We start from the raw sequence: 23,490 nt of genomic DNA on the forward strand, positions 1-23,490 counted from the left end.
ACTTCTACCGCTTGTCAATGGAATTTCCTATTGAAGCCGCCCCACGCCGCCAGAAAACCCACAGGCAGGGGTGCACTGCCGGTGGGGACAGGGAATCCCAAAGACCAGAAAATCCCGGCCATAATATATATATGTACACGCATGTTACAAAGATGTACATAATTCTAATAACTTTTTATTTTGTATTAATTTATGGGATGTGGGCGTCACTGGTTAGGCCAGCATTTATTACCCATCCCAAGCTCTTCAGAAGGTGGTACTGAGCTGTCATCTTGAACCGCTGCAGTTACATCCACAGTACTATTAGGAAAGGAGTTCCAGGATTTTGAAATACGCAAATGCTACTAATAAAATGGTGTACCCACATTTCTATGTGAGGTTCATCTTGCATATTTAAGATTGCACACAATTAATATTTAATACTCTCGCAATAGAGCGAGAGACAGATGAGCCTTTCCTACTCTCACACTGTTTCACATTCATACATTAAAACAGATGGTTGCACACATACCAGATCCTCACATATCCGCTGGCGTTTCTTTATCTCTTGCTCATGGCTTTCACATTCTTTCCGTTTTTTACATAATTCTGTTTCCTGGGGAGAATGAATAAAATCTTGTTGTGACTATTTTACAATTGTAATTGGATGAAAATCCAGGAGGTGGCAACGATGTTTCTTTACATTGACAATTAACATATTTAATAATGAAGCACTGATTCTCCTCCCTGTGAGGGAGGTCATCAGGTCACTTTAGGGTTGGCTCCAAGATGGAGGTTAGTGTTGTCCGCACCTCTCAGTATCAAAGTTCACGAGAAATACAGATCCACAGCTTGCCTAACACGATTGATGACTGCCCCACCAAACTGGTTCATTAATTGGAGCTGGAAGGGTTGACCTGTCATTGTGGTTAAAACATTTTCCACTCAGTTCTGGATTAGCCTGCAAGCCGATACCTTCATGGTGAGGTGTTTCTGATTGTACACACGGCAGGAAGCTTGTCAATGCGCTATACTGACACCTTGTATCATTTTCTGTTGGGTAAACTCCATCTGTAGTCCTGCCACAATTGGGGGTTTCCAAGCCTCAGATTTGCCAACCTGCTCCTAAGCTATCTGGGCTAAGAAAGATTGGGCACGTCTCTAGAGGGAGTGTAGATTTAAACTGATGGTATATTGGTATGTAGTCTCTGAACACTGTGATACATACATGCCACCGAATAAAAGAATGCATAATAACTTAACAGAAACAAAGTGAAAACATTTAATGTAAAAAAATTACATTTTAGAAATATCCAAACACCACAGTTAAAACCGACAGTCTGATCTAAAACTGGAGCTACTGTTGTGAGTGCAACAGCAAGCACTCATTTTTGGAAGTTCTTCCAGACACACGAACTTAGATATTTACTGGGGCGATTTGCATAGGACCAGGTAGGTCGGGGGGGGGGGGGGGGGGGGGGGGGGGGAGAAGGGGGGGGGGGGGGGGGGGGGGGGAGAGAGAGAGGAGAGAGAGAGAGGAGGAGAGAACTTCAACCCTAATTCTGGGGCACTTGGCGAGCCAGGGGGAAGCACTTCAGCTTCTCCTGGCTCATAAGCAGTGCTGTAAAAGACATTCTCTCCAAAGTTGTCCTTGCTTCAGCTGCCGAGTTTCCTGAGGCTTGGGAAACCCAGCGACCGACATAAAAAACCTGCAAAGCAATTTCAATCAGAAGTTGCTAACCTCATTAGCACATTATAAAATGCCAACTCACCTCCAGGGAGCAGATGGGCTGATTGCCCCTTGCCCTGCCTCCGTAAAACACAGACATTGGCAGGTTGCAGCTGGCTTCCTGGCACGCTTGAAATTTTTCCTGATTTAACTCTCAACCTGTGTTCACTCTCATGTGCTCGCCCATGGTGAAAGTCCCACTACTGTGTGGGAGCAGCACCTTGAGCAGTAAATATTTATAGATCTGGCGTTACAGCACGTTATTATGTTATCGTCATCCCACTCTGCCAATCCTTTACAGTATATTTTTTACCACAGATTCTGCTTCATCAGTATCGGAGCAGGGTTGCACATCAAAAAGTCAATGCTTTCAATAGATCAGAGGCATTAGGAACATACCTTTAGCCTGAATTCAACGACCAAACGGAGTTAAAAGAGTTAAAATGAAGCCAAGTGACTGAATTATCATTCTCTCGTATGATGTGAATCACTGTTCCATCCTGTTTCAACACCGTCCAACCCGGATTCTGACTCTATAGCTCCTGATATCAGTCATACCGTCCCAATATCATTCAAAAGAATTTACAAAGTCTTTGCAGTTTTAGCCTGCAGCCGCAGGAAAGAGTATCAAGTACTATCATGTATTTGGGTATCATCCGTGAATCCATACCCCATGCTCCAAATTTGAGACACTAATTATCAGCCCGAGTAAATCCATAACCCTCAGCAATTCAAAGCCTGTATCATGTCTCCAATTAATTTGTGGTTAAATGAAAACACGTTTGGCCTGCTTGCTCATATTTCATACTTGTGGTGAAATTAAACTGTTAGATGAGGATGTGGTCAAGGAGACATAATTCTGACTGGGATAGCCAGGAGTAATCCAAAACTGGAGTAATATAAACTCAGTTACATGCAATGAATTGTAGCACAGGTATCTGAAGGAGGAACTCCAAAAACAATGGGTGGGATTCTCCGACCCCACGCTGTGTCGGAGAATCACCGGGGGGGGAATCACGCGACACCGCTCAGTCGCCGGAGAATCGGCGCCAATGCCACGGCACCCCAGCGATTCTCTGTGCTCGACAGGCCGAATGCCCACAGAGTTCAGCCGAGTCCCAGCGGCGTCATTCGCGTGTGGTCCAACCCGGTGGGACCTTGGCATTCATGCTGCGAGGGCTGTCTGGTGTGGAGGAGTGGGGGGTCCAGCTCTGGGGCGGGGGCCTCCACAGTGGCCAGGCCAACGATCGGCTCCTACCGATTGGCGGGCGGGCTTATTCCGGAGGGGGGACCCATGTTTCTCAGCGCAGGGCCCCTGTAGGGCTACGCCATGTTGCCCGAGGGCTGGCGCGGAGAAGGCAACCCACGCGCATGCGCGAACCTGCACCGGCAGTGCTGCCGCCGTACCTGCAGCTGGAGCTACGCGAGGCACTCCAGTGCCGTGCTGGCCCCCTGTGCGGCGCAGGATCGCTGCTCCTAGGGGCCAGATGACACCGTCATAAAACGCTCCGGCGTTTACGACGGAATGAACACTTAGCCCCAGAATCTGAGAATCCCGCCCAATGTACTTTCTGTTAGCAGTTTTCCACACACTGTACATGGCCTATAAGTTAAACTTCAAAAGACATGTTTCAGCTATTAGACCAAAACGTGACTGCCAGGACTGGCTAACAACATGCCTAGAAACCTGTTTCTAGTCAAGCATTGGGCTCTGACTGCAGAAGTAACTATATTTTGAACTGAGTGTGAACTGACAGTGCTCAACTGAAGTAACCAGAAATACCATGTTCAAGGCAACCTAAGGGGCGGGATTCTCCGAGCCAAAATTGCAATCGGCGCAGGAACGGAGAATGGCTGGTTGGGAGCCATTGAAACAGGCCCCCTGAGGCAGCACGATGGCGCAGTGGATCAGCCCTGCTGCCTCACGATGCCGAAATCTCATGTTCAATCCTGACTCTGGGTCACTGTCCATGTGGAGTTTGCAAATTCACCCGTGTTTGTGTGGGTTTCACCCCCACAACCCAAAGATGTGCAGGCTAGGTAGATTGGCCATGCTAAATTGCCCCTTAATTGGAAAAAAAAATGAATTGTGTACTCTAAATTTATATTAAAAAAAGAAAGAGGTCCCCGTGGCGATCCTGAAAGTGCAGCTTGCCGAGTTCCCAACGGCGTGGCTCTCTCATGATTCCACTTGTGGAGAACTTGGCGTGGCGGCTGCAGCCGCCCTGGTGGCATGCGGGTGGATCATTCACAGGGGCAGGCCTCCAGGATGGCCAGGCTATCGATTGGGGGCCACCGATCCGCGGGCGCGAGATCTAGGCGGGGGCCTATGTTTTCGGTGCCATGTCACGTGGGGCGGCCGTTGAAGGTGCAGGGTGCCGTATCGGCAGCCGGAACTGCGAGGACTATTCCGGGGCCCTGCTAGCCTCCTACAAATTGGAGATCAGCCTGGACTTTCTCCAGGTATGTCCAGAGTGATTTGTGCACATTTTTTCGTGGGCGTGGGACATAGTCCCATTATTGGAGAATCCCGTCCCAGGTTTGCTGAATTACTTTCACAAGCTTCTCCCCATTCAAAGTAAGCCAATTTACATCAATAGCATCCTCCACCTGTCTAAAAGTAGCTACTGAATCCCATTTGGAGGTGCCTGATCAATTAGGTTCCCAATAGTTAACTCAACATTGATTTTCATTTAACTTGGAGCTCCCAACTCTACACAGAATTTCCATCAAGGCAGCGAGCATAAGAGACCTGCAGTCATGTGCACTAAGACAATTAGTTGTTTGCTTCAGTCAGCAATTCACTGCTGTGTCAGCAATTTATACTGGGCTTCCAATAAGTAGTCCTCATCAGGTCCATGAAGCATGAAAATAAGGCCAACAGAAAACTTACCGTGGAAATGATTACATTCCAACGGGACCTGCTAAATGTCACATCAGTAACATCATAATTCTAACTTGGCTTTGAAAGAGAAATGGGAAGTAGAGGCAACTTAGCCCATAACTCTGCAGAACTGCAATTTGGATAGACTGAGGACACTTCATTTGCATTCCCTGCTACTGCTGGCTTTTTTCAATACCTGAGCAGTGTGTTTAGATAGGAATGATTGTTAATAAGTTCAATATCCAGTCTCATTGTTGTACCTGTCAGATATTCGGTAAATGGGCTAGCAGGCACAAGTTTTTCACATTTGTTTCAAAGACCGTCCATGCAACAGATGTTAAACTTATATACTTTAGGATAGGAGGGTGTAACTATAAGAGAGGCAGTTATGGGAATCCAGAAGGGAGGAGTGAAGGAAGCTCAGCCCTTGCAATTGTTTAACAGCGAGAGACAGATGAACCTCTCAGACCAGGGAAGATGTGCAAACTGAGTAACGAACCCCTGAAAGCAAATTTGATTTTCCCCAACTTGAGAAACCCCGCCATGTCACTGACCCAAACCCCTTTTTGGACTTTGGAGGCTCTGAGTCCCTCCATCCCAGCAAAATCCGTCTCCGGGCAACCAGGGAGGCAAAGGCCAAAACTCCGGCCTCTCTCTTCCCCCCCAGGCTCCGGGATCTTCCAAAACTCCAAATATTGCCACCTCTGCACTCTGGAGTCATCCTCCCTCCCAGGACCTCAGACATGGCGTCCGCAAATCCCTGCCAAAGTCCCCTCAACCTTGGACACGGCAGAACATGTGCACATGATTCGCAGGACCTCTCCCACAGTGCCCACACCTGTCCTCCACCTCCTCAAAAACCTGCTCATCCAGGCCACAGTCATATGCGTCCTGTGGACCACCTTAAAATGGATCAGGCTGAGCCTGGCACACGACAAAGTCATATTAACTCTCTGCAGGGCCTCCTACCCATAACTGAACTTCATACTCCCCTCACTCTTCCTCTTCACCTCCCCTATTCAAACACCTTCCCACTCCATCAGCTCCTTAGATATTTCCGAGACCCTTCCCTCCCCGACTTCTGTTTCGGACATCACCTTATCCTATAGTCTCCTTAGTGGGAGGCGCGGGAAGTCCGGGACCTGCCTCAGAACAAAGTCCCGACTTGCAAAATACCGGAACCCCGGAAACCATTCCCTCCTGGCAACTCGAACTCCTCCTCTAGCTCCTCCAAACTCAGAAAGCCCTCATCAATTAAAAAGATCTCCGCATCTCTCAATCCCTGCCCATTGCCACTTCCTAAAGCCACCGTCAAGCTTCCCCGGAGCAAACTGTGCCACCGTCAAGCTTCCCCGGAGCAAACTGGTGATTGTCACAGATTGGTGACCACACTGATGCCCCCCTCCAGTCCCATGTGCTGCCGCCACTGTCCCCACACCCTCAGGACTGCCACTCCCACCTGGCTTGTAGAGTACCGCGCCAGCGAGAGCGGCACAGGTTAGCAAAGCCTTCAGGCTTGTGCCCTTGCAAGATGCTGCCTCTACTGACCCCTCCCCCACTACCCACTTCCTAACCATCGAAATGTTAGCAACCCAGTAATAGTAGATAAAGTTCAGAAGGGCCAGCCCCCCCCCCCCCCCCCCCCCCCCCCACCTCTCAAGTAGGACTTTCTTCACCCGCGGGGCTTTCCCGACCCAAATAAAGCCAGAGATTGCCACATTCACCTTCCTATAAAACGCATTAGGGATCAAAATTGGGAGATACTGAAAAACAATGCGGAGCAAAATACCCCAAATTCATGCTATTTGTGCGGACACTCACCCTCGGCTACCTGTACAGCAGCCTTACTCACTCCACATGTTGTGGTCCAATCCCAAACCGCTCCAAAACCACCATCAAATAACCAACTCTACCTTCTCGGCATCCAACACCGCCACCACCACCTGTCTCCCTCCCCTCTGCCGGTGCCATAACTACATTCAATACCCTCCTAATGTTCGAAAAGAGCTGTCTCCCCTTCACAAACTCCATCTTATCATCACCTTCTGGAGGTAGTCCTCCAACCTACCCGCCAAAACCTTCACCAACATGGTCAAGAGTGATATGGACCTCTACAACCCACACTCTGTCAGACCCTTATCCTTCTTGAGCAACAGGGAGATTGATGCCTTCCCCAAAGTCTGTGGCAACACCCCCTACCCTATCGCCTCCTCAAACATCCCCACCATCAGCGGCACCAATTTATCCCTAAATTTCTTGCAGTACTCCACCAGAAACCCATCCGACCCTGCTACCTTCTCTGACAGCATCCTCCCAATCGCGTCCTTTATTTCCTACTCCCCTATCGCCCCCTCCAATGTGGCCCTATCCCCCTCCCCCAGCCTCGGATATTCCAAACCATCCAGGAATTCCTGCATTCCCTGATCTTCCCCCGGTGGCTCTGACCTATACAACCTCTCATAAAACTCCTCAAACACCTTATTAATTTGGTCCGGAACCACAACCAACTTCCCTGCCCTATCCCACACCTGAACAAATTTCCCTCACCGCTAACTCCCTCCGAAGTTGGCCTGCCAACATGCACCTGCTTCTCTTCATACTCGTAGACTGCTCCCTTCGCCCGTCTCAATTGCCGCACCGCCTTCCTTGTGAAAACAATTATTTTAAAGAAAGTAAGGAATTAATGACTGTTTTTCTTCAATTTTATATATGCTATTGTTACGATAAAATTCAGTGGGTCTACAGAATGTATACTTGGTAAATGGACATGGAAGTTCCATAGCTTGGCATGCAGGGTGTGAAGGACAATGGGATGTTGGTGGAGCGGCATAGCTTAGCATGGAGGATATCTGGGGCAGTCGGGGTGTGGTTGAACAGGCATAAGTTGGCAAGGGGGTATGCACAAGACCTTTTGAAGTTACCTTTCAAAAGGTTCCCTCATCCACACAATGGTTCATAACATCTCTGAGGAACAGTGAAACATGACTTGTTGAGAAGCTGGCCCAACTCTGAAAATTGGAGAGGGCATCGACATGCCTATCCCCATAATGGAGCTGACAAAGTCAGATGTTCAGAGCATAGGCTCATGCACTGTAGCAGCCCGCACCCTTATTGCATGCTGCTGGAAATTGAGGGCCAGAGATGGAGATGGGATTCCTGGATTTGTGTCCCAGCGCCATTCTTAAAGGTCCACAGCATCTCTCCAACTCTGTGAAAATCCAACCCTGACTGTCAGCATTTAGAACATGTAATTTGTTGTTGAAAATTCATAAATCTGTGAAGGAATTAAGGTTTTCCCTGAGAAAGGAATACTTAAAACTGTTGGAGTGAATGAGCAAACTTAATGGTAACCAAAAGCCAATAATCGAGGGCTGTATTTCACTACCTAGGCAGGAAATTTCCAGACACTTCAGACCCCGGCTCAATTAAAAAGTACCCCAAGTTCTATAATTTTAGTTCTGGCTGGCGTTAGTTGGGGATGGAGTCAGGCCTGTTGACTCCAGAAGCAGAGCATCGGTGACCATGGGAACAGATGAGTGCCAAGGCGGGCTGGTTGGAAATCCCATCTTGGTTCTCTGGGACTATGTCTGAGCTATTTCAGAAGCTGTTTGGTCCTCTAACCCTCAGCCATTGTGGCCCCTCATACTCTCCATGTAACCTCCATGCAAGATCATTGCCAACGCATGCTTCCCAACGACCTCAACAGCCTCTCATATCCTCCATACCACCTTTGTAGCCACTCACCCAGTATCCATCATGCACAGACTTCAGCAGCCATGTGGAGATGAAAAAATATATAAACTTCTCACAATCTAATGCAGCTTTTGCTCCCACAAATGTTATACTGAAAAAATCTCCCAGTCATAAAATTAATTTGAAGCTTTTGAACTACCAAATGGTTAGTCTTTTTTAAAAACATATTTCTATTGAGACTTAGAGACAACTAATCTCTTTAAACTATCAAACTGTGAACTCAGAAACTGCTGCTGAGATAATTGTCACTTTTGAAACTCAGCCAAGTATTCCTAATCATATTATAATAGCCCTTGGAAAAATGTCAACTGAAAACTCTATTGAAACTGTATGAAAAGATGATACATCTTTTTCCAATGGCCTGTCAATCAAAACAGTCCAAGCAGAGGGTTTTTCTTTTAAACTCTCAGTGACATCGTCAGCCTGCTTTTCAAAGTTTTATGAGAAGCAAATTTGAAAGACTTAAGATCATGTCAGTTATCCAGACCTTCAAGAGCATTTACATCTACTCCATCAATTTGTGATTGCCATATTACAGGTTAAGGCTCATGTAACAAAATGGGGTCAGTTTGAAAAGGCTCTGCTGAGTTTGGTTTTCCTCATGAATTCTGCCCCACTGCCTTTCTCAACTGTCTAAAATGTGATCTGTTGGAAACGGGGGCAGACTTCTGCATGAGTCCCACCCTCAATTTTTAAAGGTAGGCAGAGATTTACCGACTCAGCAAAAACCATCCTGAGTGTTGTGTGTCTTACATAAAGGGATGACTTTTAACAACCACAAACAGGGGCTCGCAAAACATTTTTTTTAAAGGTAATTTTTATTCAAGTTTTCACAAATTTTCACCAACAAAAATACAAAGAAATAAGAACCCCCCCCCCCCGTATACACAAATAATAGATTAGCAGAAATAATTAACATGAAGACAAATATACACGCCCAATCAAGAAAAACAAACAAACCCTCACCAGCCCCCACCCACCCCAAGCTCCCCCCACCGTCCCCCCCCCCTCCCCCCCTCCCCACCGGGTTGCTGCTGTTGCTGACCATCAGACCATAAGACTGTGCTCCTTCTCCCGGCTTACAAGCAGAAACTCAAGCGGGAGAATCCAGTTAAGAAGGTTGTGCAGTGCTGGTCCGAGGAGACAGAAGAGCTCTTACGTGACTGCTTAGAGACAGTGGATTGGTCCATATTTAAGAACTCAGCGACTAACTTAAATGAGTATGCTACCACCGTCACAGACTTAATCAGCAAATGTGTGGACGACTGCATGCCAAAGAAAGCAGTACGTACGTTCCCCAACCGGAAACCATGGCTCAACCGCGAGATTGACTCCCTAGTGAAGGACAGATCTGAGGCGTTCAAGGCAGACGACCCTGTCCTATACAAGAAATCCAGGTACGACCTCCGCAAAGCCATCCAAGATGCCAAGAGAGAATATCAAACTAAGCTAGAGTCACAGACAGACTCTCGGCGGTTGTGGCAAGGACTAAACAACATAACGGGCTACAAAGCGAAGCCGAGCAGTATCTCTGGCAGTAGCGCACCCCTCCCCGATGAACTTAATGCATTCTATGCTTGGTTTGAGCAGGTAACCAACAATCCGCTGTTGAGTGCCCCAGCAGCCCATAATTCACCCAGACCCACCATCACAGTTTCCAAAGTCAGATCGACCTTCCTGAAAGTGAACCCACGGAAGGCGATGGGCCCGGATGGGATCCCTGGTCGTGCACTCAGAGCCTGCACATACCAGCTGGTATTCACAGACATCTTTAACCTGTCCCTACCCCATTCTGAGGTCCCCACCTGCATCAAGAAGACCACCATCATACCGGTACCAAAGAACCACCAGGCAACATGCCTCAATGATTACTGCCCGGTGGCCCTGACGTCAGTTGTAATCAAGTGCTTTGAGAGGCTGATCATGAAGCGCATCACCTCCATACTCCCGGAACACCTTGACCCACTTCAATTCGCATACCGTCACAATCGGTCCACATCAGACGCCATTTCCCTGGCCCTACACTCATCCCTAGGGCATCTCGAAAATAAAGACTCCTACATCAGACTCCTATTTGTTGACTATAGCTCCGCCTTCAACACCATAATCCCAGCCAAGCTCATATCAAAGCTCCAAAACCTAGGACTTGGCTCTCCACTCTGCAACTGGATTCTTGACTTTCTGACCAACAGACCACAGTCAGTAAGAATGAACACCAACACCTCCTCCACAATAGTCCTCAATACCGGTGCCCCGCAAGGCTGCGTATTTAGCCCCCTACTCTACTCCCTGTACACAGACGACTGCGTGGCAAAACTTGGTTCCAACTCCATCTACAGGTTTGCTGACGATACGACCATAGTGGGCCGGATCTCGAATAACAACGAGTCTGAATACAGGAGGGAGATAGAGAACCTAGTGGAGTGGTGTAACGACAACAATCTCTCCCTCAATGCCAGCAAAACTAAAGAGCTGGTCATCGACTTCAGGAAGCAAAGTACTGTACACACCCCTGTCAGCATCAACGGGGCCGAGGTGGAGATGGTTTGCAGTTTCAAATTCCTAGGGGTGCACATCACCAAAAATATGTCGTGGTCCACTCACATCGACGCTATCACCAAGAAAGCACAACAGCGCCTATACTTCCTCAGGAAACTAAGGAAATTCGGCATGTCCACATTAACCCTTACCAACTTTTACAGATGCACTATAGAAAGCATCCTATCGGGCTGCATCACAGCCTGGTATGGCAACTGCTCGGCCCAGGACCGCGAGGAACTTCAGACAGTTGTGAATACCGCCCAGTCCATCACACGAACCTGCCTCCCATCCATGGACTCCATCTACACCTCCCGCTGCCGGGGGAAAGCGGGCAGCATAATCAAGGATCCCTCCCACCCGGCTTACTCACTTTTCCAACTTCTTCCATCGGGCAAGAGATTCAGAAGTCTGAGAACACGCACGAACAGACTCAAAAACAGCTTCTTCCCCACTGTCACCAGACTCCTAAATGACCCTCTTATTGACTGACCTCATTAACACTACACCCTGTATATTTCAACCGATGCCAATGCTTATGTAGTTACATTGTATATCTTGTGTTGCCCTATTATGTATTCTCATGTATTTTCTTGAATTTTGTTTAATTCCCTTTTCTTCCATGTACTGAATGATCTGTTGAGCTGCTTGCAGAAAAATACTTTTCACTGTACTCGGTACACGTGACAATAAACAAATCCAATCCAAACGCTCCACTAGGAAGTCTAGAAACGGTTGCCACCGCCTGAAGAACCCTTGCACCGACCCCCTTAAGGCAAATTTGACCCTCTCCAGGATTCCACACCCGGGGGCCTCGCATCCTTCCACTGTAGAAGAATCCTGCGCCGGGCTACCAGGGACGCAAAGGCCAGAATACCGGCCTCTTTCGCCTCTTGCACTCCCGGCTCCACAGCAACCCCAAATATTGCGAGCCCCCAGCCCGGCTCAACCCTGGAACCAACCACCCTTGGCATGGTCTGCGCGACGCCCCTCCAGAAATCCTCCAACGCTGGGCACGCCCAAAACATGTGGGTGTGGTTTGCTGGATTCCCTGAGCACCTGACACACCTGTCCTCTCTCCCAAAGAACCGGCCCAGCCTTGCCCCGGTCATGGGCGCCCTATGCAGCACCTTGATTAATACACCTTGAATTGTATTAAGCTGAGCCTCGCGCAAAAGGAGGAGGAATTCACCTTCCCCAGGGCATCCGCCCACGTCCTCTCGTCGATCTCCTCACCCAACTCCTCCTCCCACTTACCCTTCAGCTCCTCCACCGAGGCCTCCTCCTCCTCTTGCATCACTTGATACGTTGCCAAGATCCTCCCCTCTCCAACCCACGTCCCCGAAAGAACCCTGTCCGGGACTCCTCATGGCAGCAACAGTGGGAACTCCACCACCTGCCTCCTAACAAACGCCCTTACCTGCATATATCTGAAGGTGTTCCCCGGGGGGAGGCCGAACCTCCACTCCAGCACACCCAGGCTCATGAACTTACCATCCACAAACAGGTCCCCCATCCTTCTAATACCTATCCTATGCCATCTCAGAAACCCTCCGTCCATCTCCCCGGGACAAACCGGTGGTTCCCCCATATCGGGGACCTCACCGAAGCCCCCACCCCCACCCTGCGCCGCCTCCATTGCCCCCAAATTTTGAGGGTAGCCGCCACCACCGGGCTCGTGGTATACCTCGTTGGAGGAAGCGGCAGCGGAGCCATCACCAGCGCCTCGAGGTTCATGCCCACACAGGACGCCATCTCCAACCTCTTTCATGCCGCCCCCTCCATTACCCACTTGCGTATCATCGCCACGTTGGCGGCCCAGTAATACCCACAGAGGTTTGGCAGCGCCAACCCCCCCCCTATCCCTGCTGCGCGCCAGGAAAACCCTTCTCACCCTCGGGTTCTTTTGCACCCACACAAACCCCATAACCCCATCCTATTAACCCGCCTGAAGAAGGCCTTAGGGATCAGGATGGGGAGGCATTGGAACAGGAACAAAAACTTTGGGAGCACCGTTATTTTGACTGACTGCACCCTAGCCGCCAGGGAGAGTGGCAGCACGTCCCACCTCTTAAACTCCTCCTCCATCTGTTCCACCAGCCTCGTGAAGTTAAGCTTATGTATAGCCCCCCCAGCTCCTAGCCACCTGTACCCCCAGGTACCTGAAACTCCTCTCCGCATTCTTCCCCATATTGAGCTTGTACCTAGAGAAATCGCCGAACTCCCTAAGGATCCTCATCACCTCCGGCATTCCCCCACCGGGTCCGCCACATATAATAGTAGGTCATCCGCATAGAGCGACAGCCAATGCTCCTCTCCCCCCCCCCCCCCCCCCCCCGCAACGCACTATCCCCCTCCAGTTCCTCGACTCCCTCAGCGCCATGGCCAGGGGTTCAACTGCCAGCGCAAAGAGCAGGAGGGACAGGAGACACCCCTGCCTCGTCCCCCGGTGCAATCGGAAATATTCTGACCTCCTTCTGTTCGTAGCCACACTCGCCACCAGGGCCTCATATAACTTTGCAACTACGTTTAGGAGTGAGATCGGCCTATATGACCAACACTGTAGGGGATCCTTGTCCCGCTTCAGGATCAAGGAGATCAGCGCCCTAGACATCATTGGGGGCAGAGGCCCCCCTTCCCTTGCCTTGTTGAAGGTCCTTACCAACAGCGGGCCCAGCAGGTCCAAATACTTCTTGTAAAATTCAACCGGGAACCCATCGGGCCCCGGTGCCTTCCCCGTCTGCATGTTCCCTATCGCTTTGACCAGCTCCTCCAGTCCAATCGGCGCCCCCAACCCCGCCACCTGCTCTTCCTCCACTCTCGGAAACCTCAGTCGGTCTAGGAAACGACCCATCCCTCCCTCCAATGGGGGTTCAGGCCGGTACAGTTCCTCCTAAAAGCTCCTAAAGACCCCATTGATACGCACCGCACTTTGTACCGTGCTCCCTCTTCCATCCATAACTCCCCCAATCTTCCTAGCTGCCTCCCGCGTCCAGAGCTGGTGCGCCAGCATCAGGCTCGCCTTTTCTCCGTATTCATATACCTCCCCCTGCGCCCTCCTCCACTGCGCCTCCGCCTTCCTGGTGGTCAGTAAATCGAACTCAGCCTGGATGCTACGCCACTTCCTCAGCAATCCCTGCTCTGGGGCCTCCGCGTACCTCCTGTCCACCCTCACCATCTCCCCCACCAACCTCTCCCTCTCTCTCCTCTCCCCCCGCTCCTTGTGTGCCCTAATGGAGATCAGCTCCCCACTAACCACAGCCTTCAGCGCCTCCCAGACCACCCCTAATTGCACTTTCCCATTATCATTAGTCGTCAGGTACCTCTCTATACACCTCCGGACCCGCCCGCTCACCTCCTCGTCCGCTAGCAACTCCACCTCTAGACGCCACAGCAGACATTGGTCCCTCTCTTATCCCAACGCGAGGTCCACCCAATGTGGAGTGTGATCAGAAATGGCTATCGCCGAATATTCCGTGTCCTCCACCCTCGGAATCAGCGCCCTGATCATGACAAAAAAGTCAATCCTGGAGTAGGCCTTGTGGACATGCGAGAAGAATGAAAATTCCCTGGCCTCTGGCCTCGTAAACCTCCATGGGTCCAACCCTCCCATCTGGTCCATAAACCTCCTCAGCACCTTGGCTGCTGCCAGCCTCTTGCCCGTCCTGGACCTAGAGCAATTGAGTGCCGGGTCCAGCACTGTGTTGAAATCCCCCCCCAGTATTAGGCCTCCTGTCTCAAGATCCGGAATCCGGTCCAACATACGCCGCATGAACCCCGCATTGTCCCATTTCGGGGCGTATACACTGACCAACACCAATCGCTCCCCCTGCAGCTTTCCACTTAGCATCACATACCTACCGACATTGTCTGCCACAATGCTCGACGCCTCGAACGACCCACTCTTCCCCACCACGATCGCCACTGAAGGCGGAGCATGGGCACATCCGCCTTCAGCCCCTTCAGGTGCGCGAACACCCGGGCCCGTTTGACCGGCCCATTCAGTCCCCTTACATTCCAGGTTATCAGCCGGATCAGGGGGCTATTCACCCCCCTCCCCTGCCGATTAGCCATAGCCCTTCCTAGGCCAGCCACGTGCCTGCGCCCCTCGCACAGCCTGTTCCCCACAGCAGCAGACCCCCGCCCCGACCTCCTCTACCACCTCCAGCTCCCCCTTGGCCATTCCAGCAGCAACCTGGTTCTCCCCCCCGCCCCCTTCAACCCTTAGCGCGGGAAAAAGCCCGCGCTTTCCCTCGCCCGGCCCCGCCTACTCTGGCGCAGCTCCCTCTTCAGGCCCAGTCCCACTAACCCCATCTCAGGCCACCCTCCCCCGCCACCGTGAGGCCCCATCAACCCCCACCGACCATCAACCTCCCAAGCTGTTTGCCTACTCCCCCCCCTCACGAGCCCATCCGGCGGGCCTAATCAAAACAGAGCCGTATCAACCCCCAGAAAACAAAGAAAGAACCCCCCCTCGGAACGCAACACAACAATTCCCAACCATCCCCTGACCCTCAGTCCGAGTCCAGTTTTTCAGCCTGAACATAGGGCCAGGCCTCCTCCGGGGACTCAAAATAATGGTTCTTCAGCCTCGACCGGTTCCCCATCTCTTCGAATCTCACTTGCCATTTCTTGTGGAGCGCCTCATGCGCTTCCACCTTCACCGCCAGGCCTAGGATCTCGTCCTCGTTCTCCGAGACCTTTTGCCAGACCTCACGGATCGCCGCCCCTTGGGCCATCTGGGTCTCCAGCACCTTATCGAGTGAGTCCTTCATTGGCTCCAGCAGCTCTGCTTTTAGCTCCTTAAGACAGCACTGGAGCAGCTCCTGCGCCCACTGCTTCCACACTGCCTGGTCTCCGCCCGCCTCCATCTTGGTCCTCCTCCCTCGCATCTTTCTTTGCTGCAATGCCGCTTTTTTAATCGCCCCGCTCCTAGTCCAATCCATACACCAGCAGGGGAATGTTACTGTCCCCTTCCCACACCAGGAAACGTCGAACACGTGCCGTTGCGGGCCCTAAAAAAGAGCCCAAAAGTCCTTTGCTAGCGGGAGCTGCCGAATGTGTGACTTAGCTCCGTATAGCCGCAACCGCAAGTCTCGGGGGGGGGGGGCCGCGAAACATGTCTACATGTTTTGGGCGTGTCGAAAGTTTGGGGGATTCTGGCAGGGGTTTGCCGCCGTTATGTTGGAGGTTCTGAAAGTAAGGGTGGTCCCGAGTCCAGAGGTGGTGATCTTTGGTGTGTCAGAAGACCCGGGAGTCCAGGGACCTTTGCCTTCCTGGTAGCACAGAGACGGATCTTGCTAGCATGGAGGGACTCGGACCCGCCGAAGTCGGGGGGTGTGGGTGAGTGACCTGGCACGCTTTCACAGGCTAGAGAAAATAAAGTTTGCCTTGAGAGACTCCGTGGGAGGGTTTGTTCAGAGATGGCAGCCGTTTATCGACTTCTTTGGGAAAAGTTAAGCTATCAGCAGTGGGGGGGGGGGGGGGGGGGGGGGGGGGGGGGGGGGGGTGTTTAAAAAGAGGAAGGCAAGGGGAGTTGGGCAAGGTAGTGGAAATTTTTTGGGGGGTGCTTGTTATGTCAAGCCATGTTGGCCGTTTGGGGGGGGTGTTGTCCATTGTGTTAAAATTTATAATATAAATGCCTCAATAAAATATTTTTGAAAGAAAACAACAAAAATATAAAATCAGGTATGACTTTAACTAGGTGGTTCATCCACAGAAATACACTGGCACAGACTTCATGAGTGCAGCAACCTATGTCTGCACTGAAACATCCTTTGATTCTATAACGTTTTTTTAAATTTAGTGTATCCAATTCATTTTTTCCAATTAAGGGGCAATTTAGTGTGGCCAATCCACCTACCCTGCATATCTTTGGGTTGTGGGGGCGAAACACACGCAAACACGAACAGAATGTGCGAACTCCACACGGACAGTGACCCAGAGCCGGGATCGAACCTGGGACCTCGGCGCCATGAGGCTGCAGGGCTAACCCACTGCGCCACCGTGCTGCCCATGATTCTATAACTGAGAAACTCACTAGTGTGAAGTGAGTGAGTTCACTGCGGGGTCAGGTACGTATGAGAAGTCAGAGAGTGACTGGAGTACCTCCACACCGGAGGTGAATAGATGATCACCATGGAACAGCGAGATCTTTTCCTCCTCACCCATATCCCCACAGCCCACCAGCTTGTCATATGAGGAGTGGGTGAGAATTCTTGGTCTGAACTCGTTGGAGTTTAGAAGGATGAGGGTGATCTTATTGAAACTGAGAGGCCTAGATAGAATGAAGATGGAGAGGATGTTTCCACGAATAGGAGAAACTAGAACCCGAGGGCACATCCTCAGACTGATGGGACAATCCTTTAAAACTGAGATGAAGAGGAATTTCTTCAGCCAGTGGGTGGTGAAACTGTGGAACTCTTTGCCGCAGAAGGTTGTGGAGGCCAAATCACCGTGCCTTTAAGACAGAGATAGAGATAGTTCTCGGTTTTAAAATAAATTTAGTTTATCCAATTTTTTTCCAATTAAGCGACAATTTAGTGTGGCCAATTCACCTACCCTGCACATCTTTGCATTGTGGGCGTGAGACCCACGCAGACACGGGGAGAAAGTGCTAACTCCACACAGGCAGTGACCCAGGGCCGGGGTAAAACCCGGGTCCTTGATGTTGTGAGGCAGCAGTGCTAACCACTGTGCCACCATGTTACCCTTAGGCTCTTGACTAATAAAGGGATCAATTGTTGTGGGGAGAAGGCAGGAGAATGGGGATGAGAAACATATCAGCCATGATTGAATGGCAGAGCAGACCCGATGGGCCAAATGGCCTAATTCTGATCCGCTGTCTTGTGGTTCAAATGAATGAATGACTTATACTTGAGTGGACACCTTAGAGACAAGGGTCGCAACTGAATGGCCTCGTCGAGCCCAACTCGGTGATGCAACAACATCCTTAAATCTCACGAGATCTCGCAATCTGGATCTCTCCTCACCATGGCGCTGTTTAGTACTGGTCCACACAAACGTGGACCATGCGTAAAGGGGTGGAGAGGGGTCACCTTGGCCCTCGGAGACCCGCCGGTGGTTGGGCTCTGGGCAGAGGTGGTGCCTTGGCACTCCCGCTGGCACATGGGCATCTTGGCAGTGCTACACAAGCATCCTCGCAATGCTACCCTGGCCAGGAATCAGGCCCAGGAGTTCCCTGCCCTTAGACATGTGTGCCTGCTTGTAGTCCCAACAGTGACCAGCGCTCCTAGTGGCACTGCAGAGTTGCTGGCCAATCAGATGGCTGGGAGCTCAATGAGATGGCACTTCCTCCCAATTGAAGGGCAGTAATCCCGCCTCCAGCTAATTAACACCCCATGTTGAATGGCTATGACAACTTTTCAGTGGCATTTCAAAGAGACACAAAGTTGAGATTCAATTTGAAGGGCAAAAGTTTAAAGTACTGCATATGCTGAAATACTGGAGCAAGAACTGAAACTTACTTTTGAGATGGTATGTCAAGGTGGAAAGCTACAGGGAGGCAGTGACAAAGAGTGGGACAGAGATGACTGATAACTTTACAACTGATGGTGGGCTAACGAAAGTGGGTGCACAGGAGGTCTCTCAAATATATGGAGCTTTTTCGAAGATATCAGACTGAAGGAGACAGCAGAAATATAGTGGTTACTCTATTGGAGGGCTTTACAGAAAATAATAAATCACTGAGCACAGGAATTTCAGGAGAGATGGATGTGGAATTGGGGAGCAAGGATATATTTAAAGGAAAGGCAAGTTGGGGATGGGGAGGTCACTGAACCTGATTGATAATGTCAACTTCTTTTTGGGTAAATCTGGTGATGATGGACGCTTCAAAGGGAAATATGATTGTGCCAAAGGAATTGCGAATCACTTAACTATGGCAGTTAGCATTGGGGTCTGGAAAGGGGAACGAGGTGAACATGTACTTAGTGGGAAGTAAATAGACAAAGGAGGAAGTAGATCTCATGTGTTATGGGCCAGGGTTTAGAGAACCCCAAAGTATATCATGGAGTTCACCTGACCTACAACTGTTTATAGATTTTGGTTATGAGGAGCACTCTTCAGGTGTTATGCAAGAGAGGCCTTTAGCACTTTAAATCAAAAACAAAGTTTATGCTACACATTCAGTTAACATTTTATAAACACACACAATAAGCATACATACCCCACACAGCTACAGTACTCTACATTTAATCTTTAATAACTTCCCTTTTACTGATTCACTCAAGTAACAACATTCATAAATCAGACAATCCCTTTTTCCACAAAACAGTAGGTTTGAATTCCTTCCAGAACACAGTGATCTGTGTCAAAAAGTGACCTGGACACCTTTTAACATATAGAGAGACCGACCAAAATAAACCTTCTTTGTCTGAATGCAGCTCCCAACTGTCAAAACCAAAAGTAAAACACAGAGCCACAAAGGACAGAGGGATGTATGATAACATTTCTCTGTCCACAGATGCTACCGGATCTGCTGGGCATTTTCTGTTTCCATTAAAATGCAAAGGGGCAAGGGTCCTGGAATACTGTGCATGAAATCCTTACATTTAGCATTGAGCAGATGTTGGAAGAGGGATCAGTGTTAAAGGACATCATTGGTCATAAAGAAACATGAGGCTCATTTTTTCCCAGGAATGATACTGGAGTAAGAGGCAGTTTAGACTGGGGAGTTGTAAAGCAAGTGAATGCTCGATAGTGTCATTAAGTAGTTTCAAGAAGGAGATAGATATATTTCTGATTTTAAAAAATGGATTAAAAGGATATGGGGAACAGGTAGGGAGGTGGATTTGAGACCAGGAAGAGACCAGCCACGATCAGATTGAATGGCAGAGCAGGCTCGAGGGTCTGAATTGTCTACTTCAGCTCCCAATTCCTATGCTTGTTGTAGTTAAGCCAGGTCTGGTCTTTAATAGCAGGCTATTCACATAGGTACATTCACGTTTGCATCTCTCAAACTTGCCATAATAAATATAAGGGCTACATTTAGGGAGCCAACAATTGATTTGCAGACAATCGGACTATAAGGAAGCGGTGGAAGGATAAAGGTGAGGGTGTTCTAAATTTGAGAGTTCTTTTTGATAGGATTAATCAAATGTTCTTGATGGGAAGAACATTTTTCCATGGATGGAAACTGGAAAAAAAGTGGGATTGGAGAAAGGTTGAACAATTATAGGGGGTAGTATCCAAATGGTGGTCACAAAAGATGATGAGCTTGACAAAGATATAGGTGAGGGAGATTATATGAAAGGTGAGGTTGAGGGGAGACAAGAGGATAATGAAGTCAAAATGTTGAGATGTGGGATGAAATTATTGGGGATATATCATTGTTCATCACTAACATTTGCTGTATTTCACTCACCCCCATTAAGTCAGCATTACCTATGAAACTCTCCAGTATGCTTTCTTCTCTCCTCCATGCTTATTAAGCTATGTATCTCTCACGTGATCTTGTACAATCCAACTCCTATTTTGTATACCGCACCCAGTTCATTTTTACAGCTGTCGGTCCAGAATAGCATCTTGCATGATTTCGCTATTCCACAGGTTGAGAAAGTAATGTTGCATCTACTCTGTAACCATGGAGCAGCTAACCATGCAATGCTCTCTAGATGCTCCCCTGATATTTTCCCCCAGTGAGTATCTTCACAGCTGAAATTCTTTGTGATTTATATTCTGTTCTTTTCACAGCCATCAATGACTTGCAAAAGCATTTGTCTATCTTTTCATACCTCCAGTTGCGTAGGTCTACATCAGCCATAAGCACCGTCCTTAATTTGAAACCATGCATTCTCTGCTGCGTCAGCCAGAAATCCTCCATTATTTTCTCCGACTGACACATAATCGTGCCACATCCCTCCTCTTTCTTTGTTATACCTATCCTTCTTGGAAACTCTACACCCTACCAGTTTAATCTTCCGGACAATATTCTAGTTTAACCAGGTCTTTGTTTCTCCAATTACAACTCACTGCTCTTACAACAAGCCTTCTTCTAATTTTACAATCTTGTTAGGTGCACACACAGTATTTGAAAAAATTAGCTGCTCCAGCTGTTTTATTATTATATTTCACTTCGTTATGGGTTCTTCTCATTTTTTCTGTAACATTTAGCTACAGACGCATTCGCCTGGGGCCAAATAATACCGTTTTATATTCCTCCCATTTAATCATAGAACCATAAAAAGAATCAATAGAATCCCTGCAGCGCAGGAGGAGGCCATTTGGCCCATCAAGTCTACACCGACCCTCTGAAAGAGCACCTTACCTCGGCCCAGGCTCCCGTCCTATCCCCGTAATTTCACCTAACCTGAGCACCTTTGGACACGAAGGGAAAATTTTAGCAAGGCCAATCCACCTAACCTGCACATCTTTGGACTGTGGGTGGAAACCGGAAACCGAGAGAATGTGCAAACTCCACATATACAGCTATTCAAGGCGGGAATTGAACCCTGGACCCTGGCGCTGTGTGGAAGTAGGCTAACCACTCTGAAAAAAGTTAGTTTATGTTTGCCTGTGTTAGCAACCATTGTGTTTGCTCACATTTGGTTGAGGTCCCACATCTCCCTACATTAATCATCTAACCAACCACTTGTTGCCACTAAAACATGTTGAGATACTCAGGAGGTCACATATCATTTGTTTAGAAAACAGATTTTAGAATTAGAATTAGAACAGTACAGCACAGAACAGGCCCTTCGGCCCTCAATGTTGTGCCGAGCAATGATCACCCTACTCAAGCCCACGTATCCACCCTATACCAGTAACCCAACAACCCCCATTAACATTATTTTTTTTTTTTTTTTAGGACACTAAGGGCAATTTATCATGGCCAATCCACCTAACCCGCACATCTTTGGACTGTGGGAGGAAACCGGAGCACCCGGAGGAAACCCACGCACACACGGGGAGGACGTGCAGACTCCGCACAGACAGTGACCCAGCCGGGAATCGAACCTGGGACCCTGGAGCTGTGAAGCATTGATGCTAACCACCATGCTACCGTGCTTCCCCAATTGTTCATGCTTTGTTCAGAATCTTTGTTCAGATTTGTTCATGCTTCAAGCATACATCTTTTGTCAAAACTGATAGATGTTACAGATGAACAGCATTTAAAAAGGAACTGAACAGAGAGGGGAAAGATGAAAGCTAATGGGAGGGATTTTCTGGCCACGTTGCTCCCGGCACAAACTCTGCTATGACTGAAAAATACCGGGAAAGCCCCGAAATGGGATTTGCGCAGGGTGGCAAACATTTCTGATGTTCCTGGGCCCTCCAAGCAGACATAATCATGTTCATGCTCAACAAGGGTGTGAACCTGATTATCATGCATTTAAATAGATTACAATATGCAAAGTCAGCTTGATGCCGAATCTTCTGGAAACATGCTGTTTTCCCACCCGTCAGCATGATGCGGCGCTGTTGGAAGTTACTATCGGTTTCCACAAAGGAGGCCAGACGTGATGACCATGTCGGAGAGTTCAGAGGATATTGTCATCCCCAGGTGGTCAGGGACATGTCAGGGCAGTGCTCCCTGGCAGTGCCAACTTGGCAGGTTAACACTGCCAGGATGCCACGGGACAGTGTCAAAGGACGAGCCTTAACAGGGTAGAGGCTGGATGGGGTGGGGACAGAAGGGGCAGGTCATGAAGGGTGACCCATTGGGGGGGCCCTGATGCCAGTGATCAATGTTTGGGCTGGAGGGGAGGGGGGGGGGGGGGGGGGTAACTGAGGCGGGGGGTTGTGGAGTCCCGATATCCATGGTAGGGGGATCGAGGTCTTTAATTTCAGTTTGTGTTAAAGAACAAAGAAAATTACAGCACAGTAACAGGCCCTTCGGCCCTCCCAGCCTGTGCCGATCCAGATCCTTTATCTAAACCTGTCGCCTATTGTCCAAGGATCTACTTCCCTCTGTTCCCCGCCCATTTGTATATCTGTCTAGATGCATCTTAAATGATGCTATCGTGCCCGCCTCTACCACCTCCGCTGGCAAAGCATTCCAGGCACCCACCACCCTCTGTGTAAAAAACTTTCCACGCACATCTCCCTTAAACTTTCCCCCCTCACCTTGAAATCGTGACCCCTTGTAATTGACACCCCCACTCTTGGAAAAAGCTTGTTGCTATCCACCCTGTCCATACCTCTCTTAATTTTGTAGACCTCAATCAGGTCCCCCCTCAACCCCCGTCTTTCCAACGTAAACAATCCCAATCTACTCAACCTTTCTTCATAGCTAGCACCCTCCATACCAGGCAACATCCTGGTGAACCTCCTCTGCACCCTCTCCAAAGCATCCACTTCCTTCTGGTAATGTGGCGACCAGAACTGCACGCAGTATTCCAAATGTGGCCTAACCAAAGTCCTATACAACTGTAACATGGCCTGCCGACTCTTGTACTCAATACCCCATCCGATGATGGCAAGCATGCTGTATGCCTTCTTGACCACTCTATCGACCTGCGTTGCCACCTTCAAGGTACAATGGACCTGAACTCCCAGATCTCTCTGTCCATCAATTTTCCCCAGGACTCTTCCATTGACCGTATAGTCTGCGTCCTTTTTCCAATCTCTGTGAAGCTGGGCTTGC

General features: G+C 49.3%; 1 protein-coding gene across 16 annotated transcripts in view; it reads right to left on the minus strand.

The window, feature by feature from the left end:
- The window catches only part of LOC119974776 (peripheral-type benzodiazepine receptor-associated protein 1-like), a 378,013-nt gene that overhangs the window by 121,063 nt on the left and 233,460 nt on the right, over nt 1-23,490 (minus strand). For 12 of the 16 annotated variants that reach the window (XM_038814002.1, XM_038814003.1, XM_038814000.1 and 9 more), the window contains one exon: nt 512-595. The exons of the other annotated variants lie outside the window; for them this stretch is intronic. In XM_038814002.1, coding sequence (XP_038669930.1) covers nt 512-595 — 84 coding nt within the window. The remainder of the gene's footprint in view (nt 1-511; nt 596-23,490) is intronic. 16 annotated transcript variants of the gene reach the window in all.

Source organism: Scyliorhinus canicula, chromosome 12 (genome assembly GCF_902713615.1).
Source record: "Scyliorhinus canicula chromosome 12, sScyCan1.1, whole genome shotgun sequence".
NCBI classification, from domain to species: Eukaryota; Metazoa; Chordata; class Chondrichthyes; order Carcharhiniformes; family Scyliorhinidae; genus Scyliorhinus; species Scyliorhinus canicula.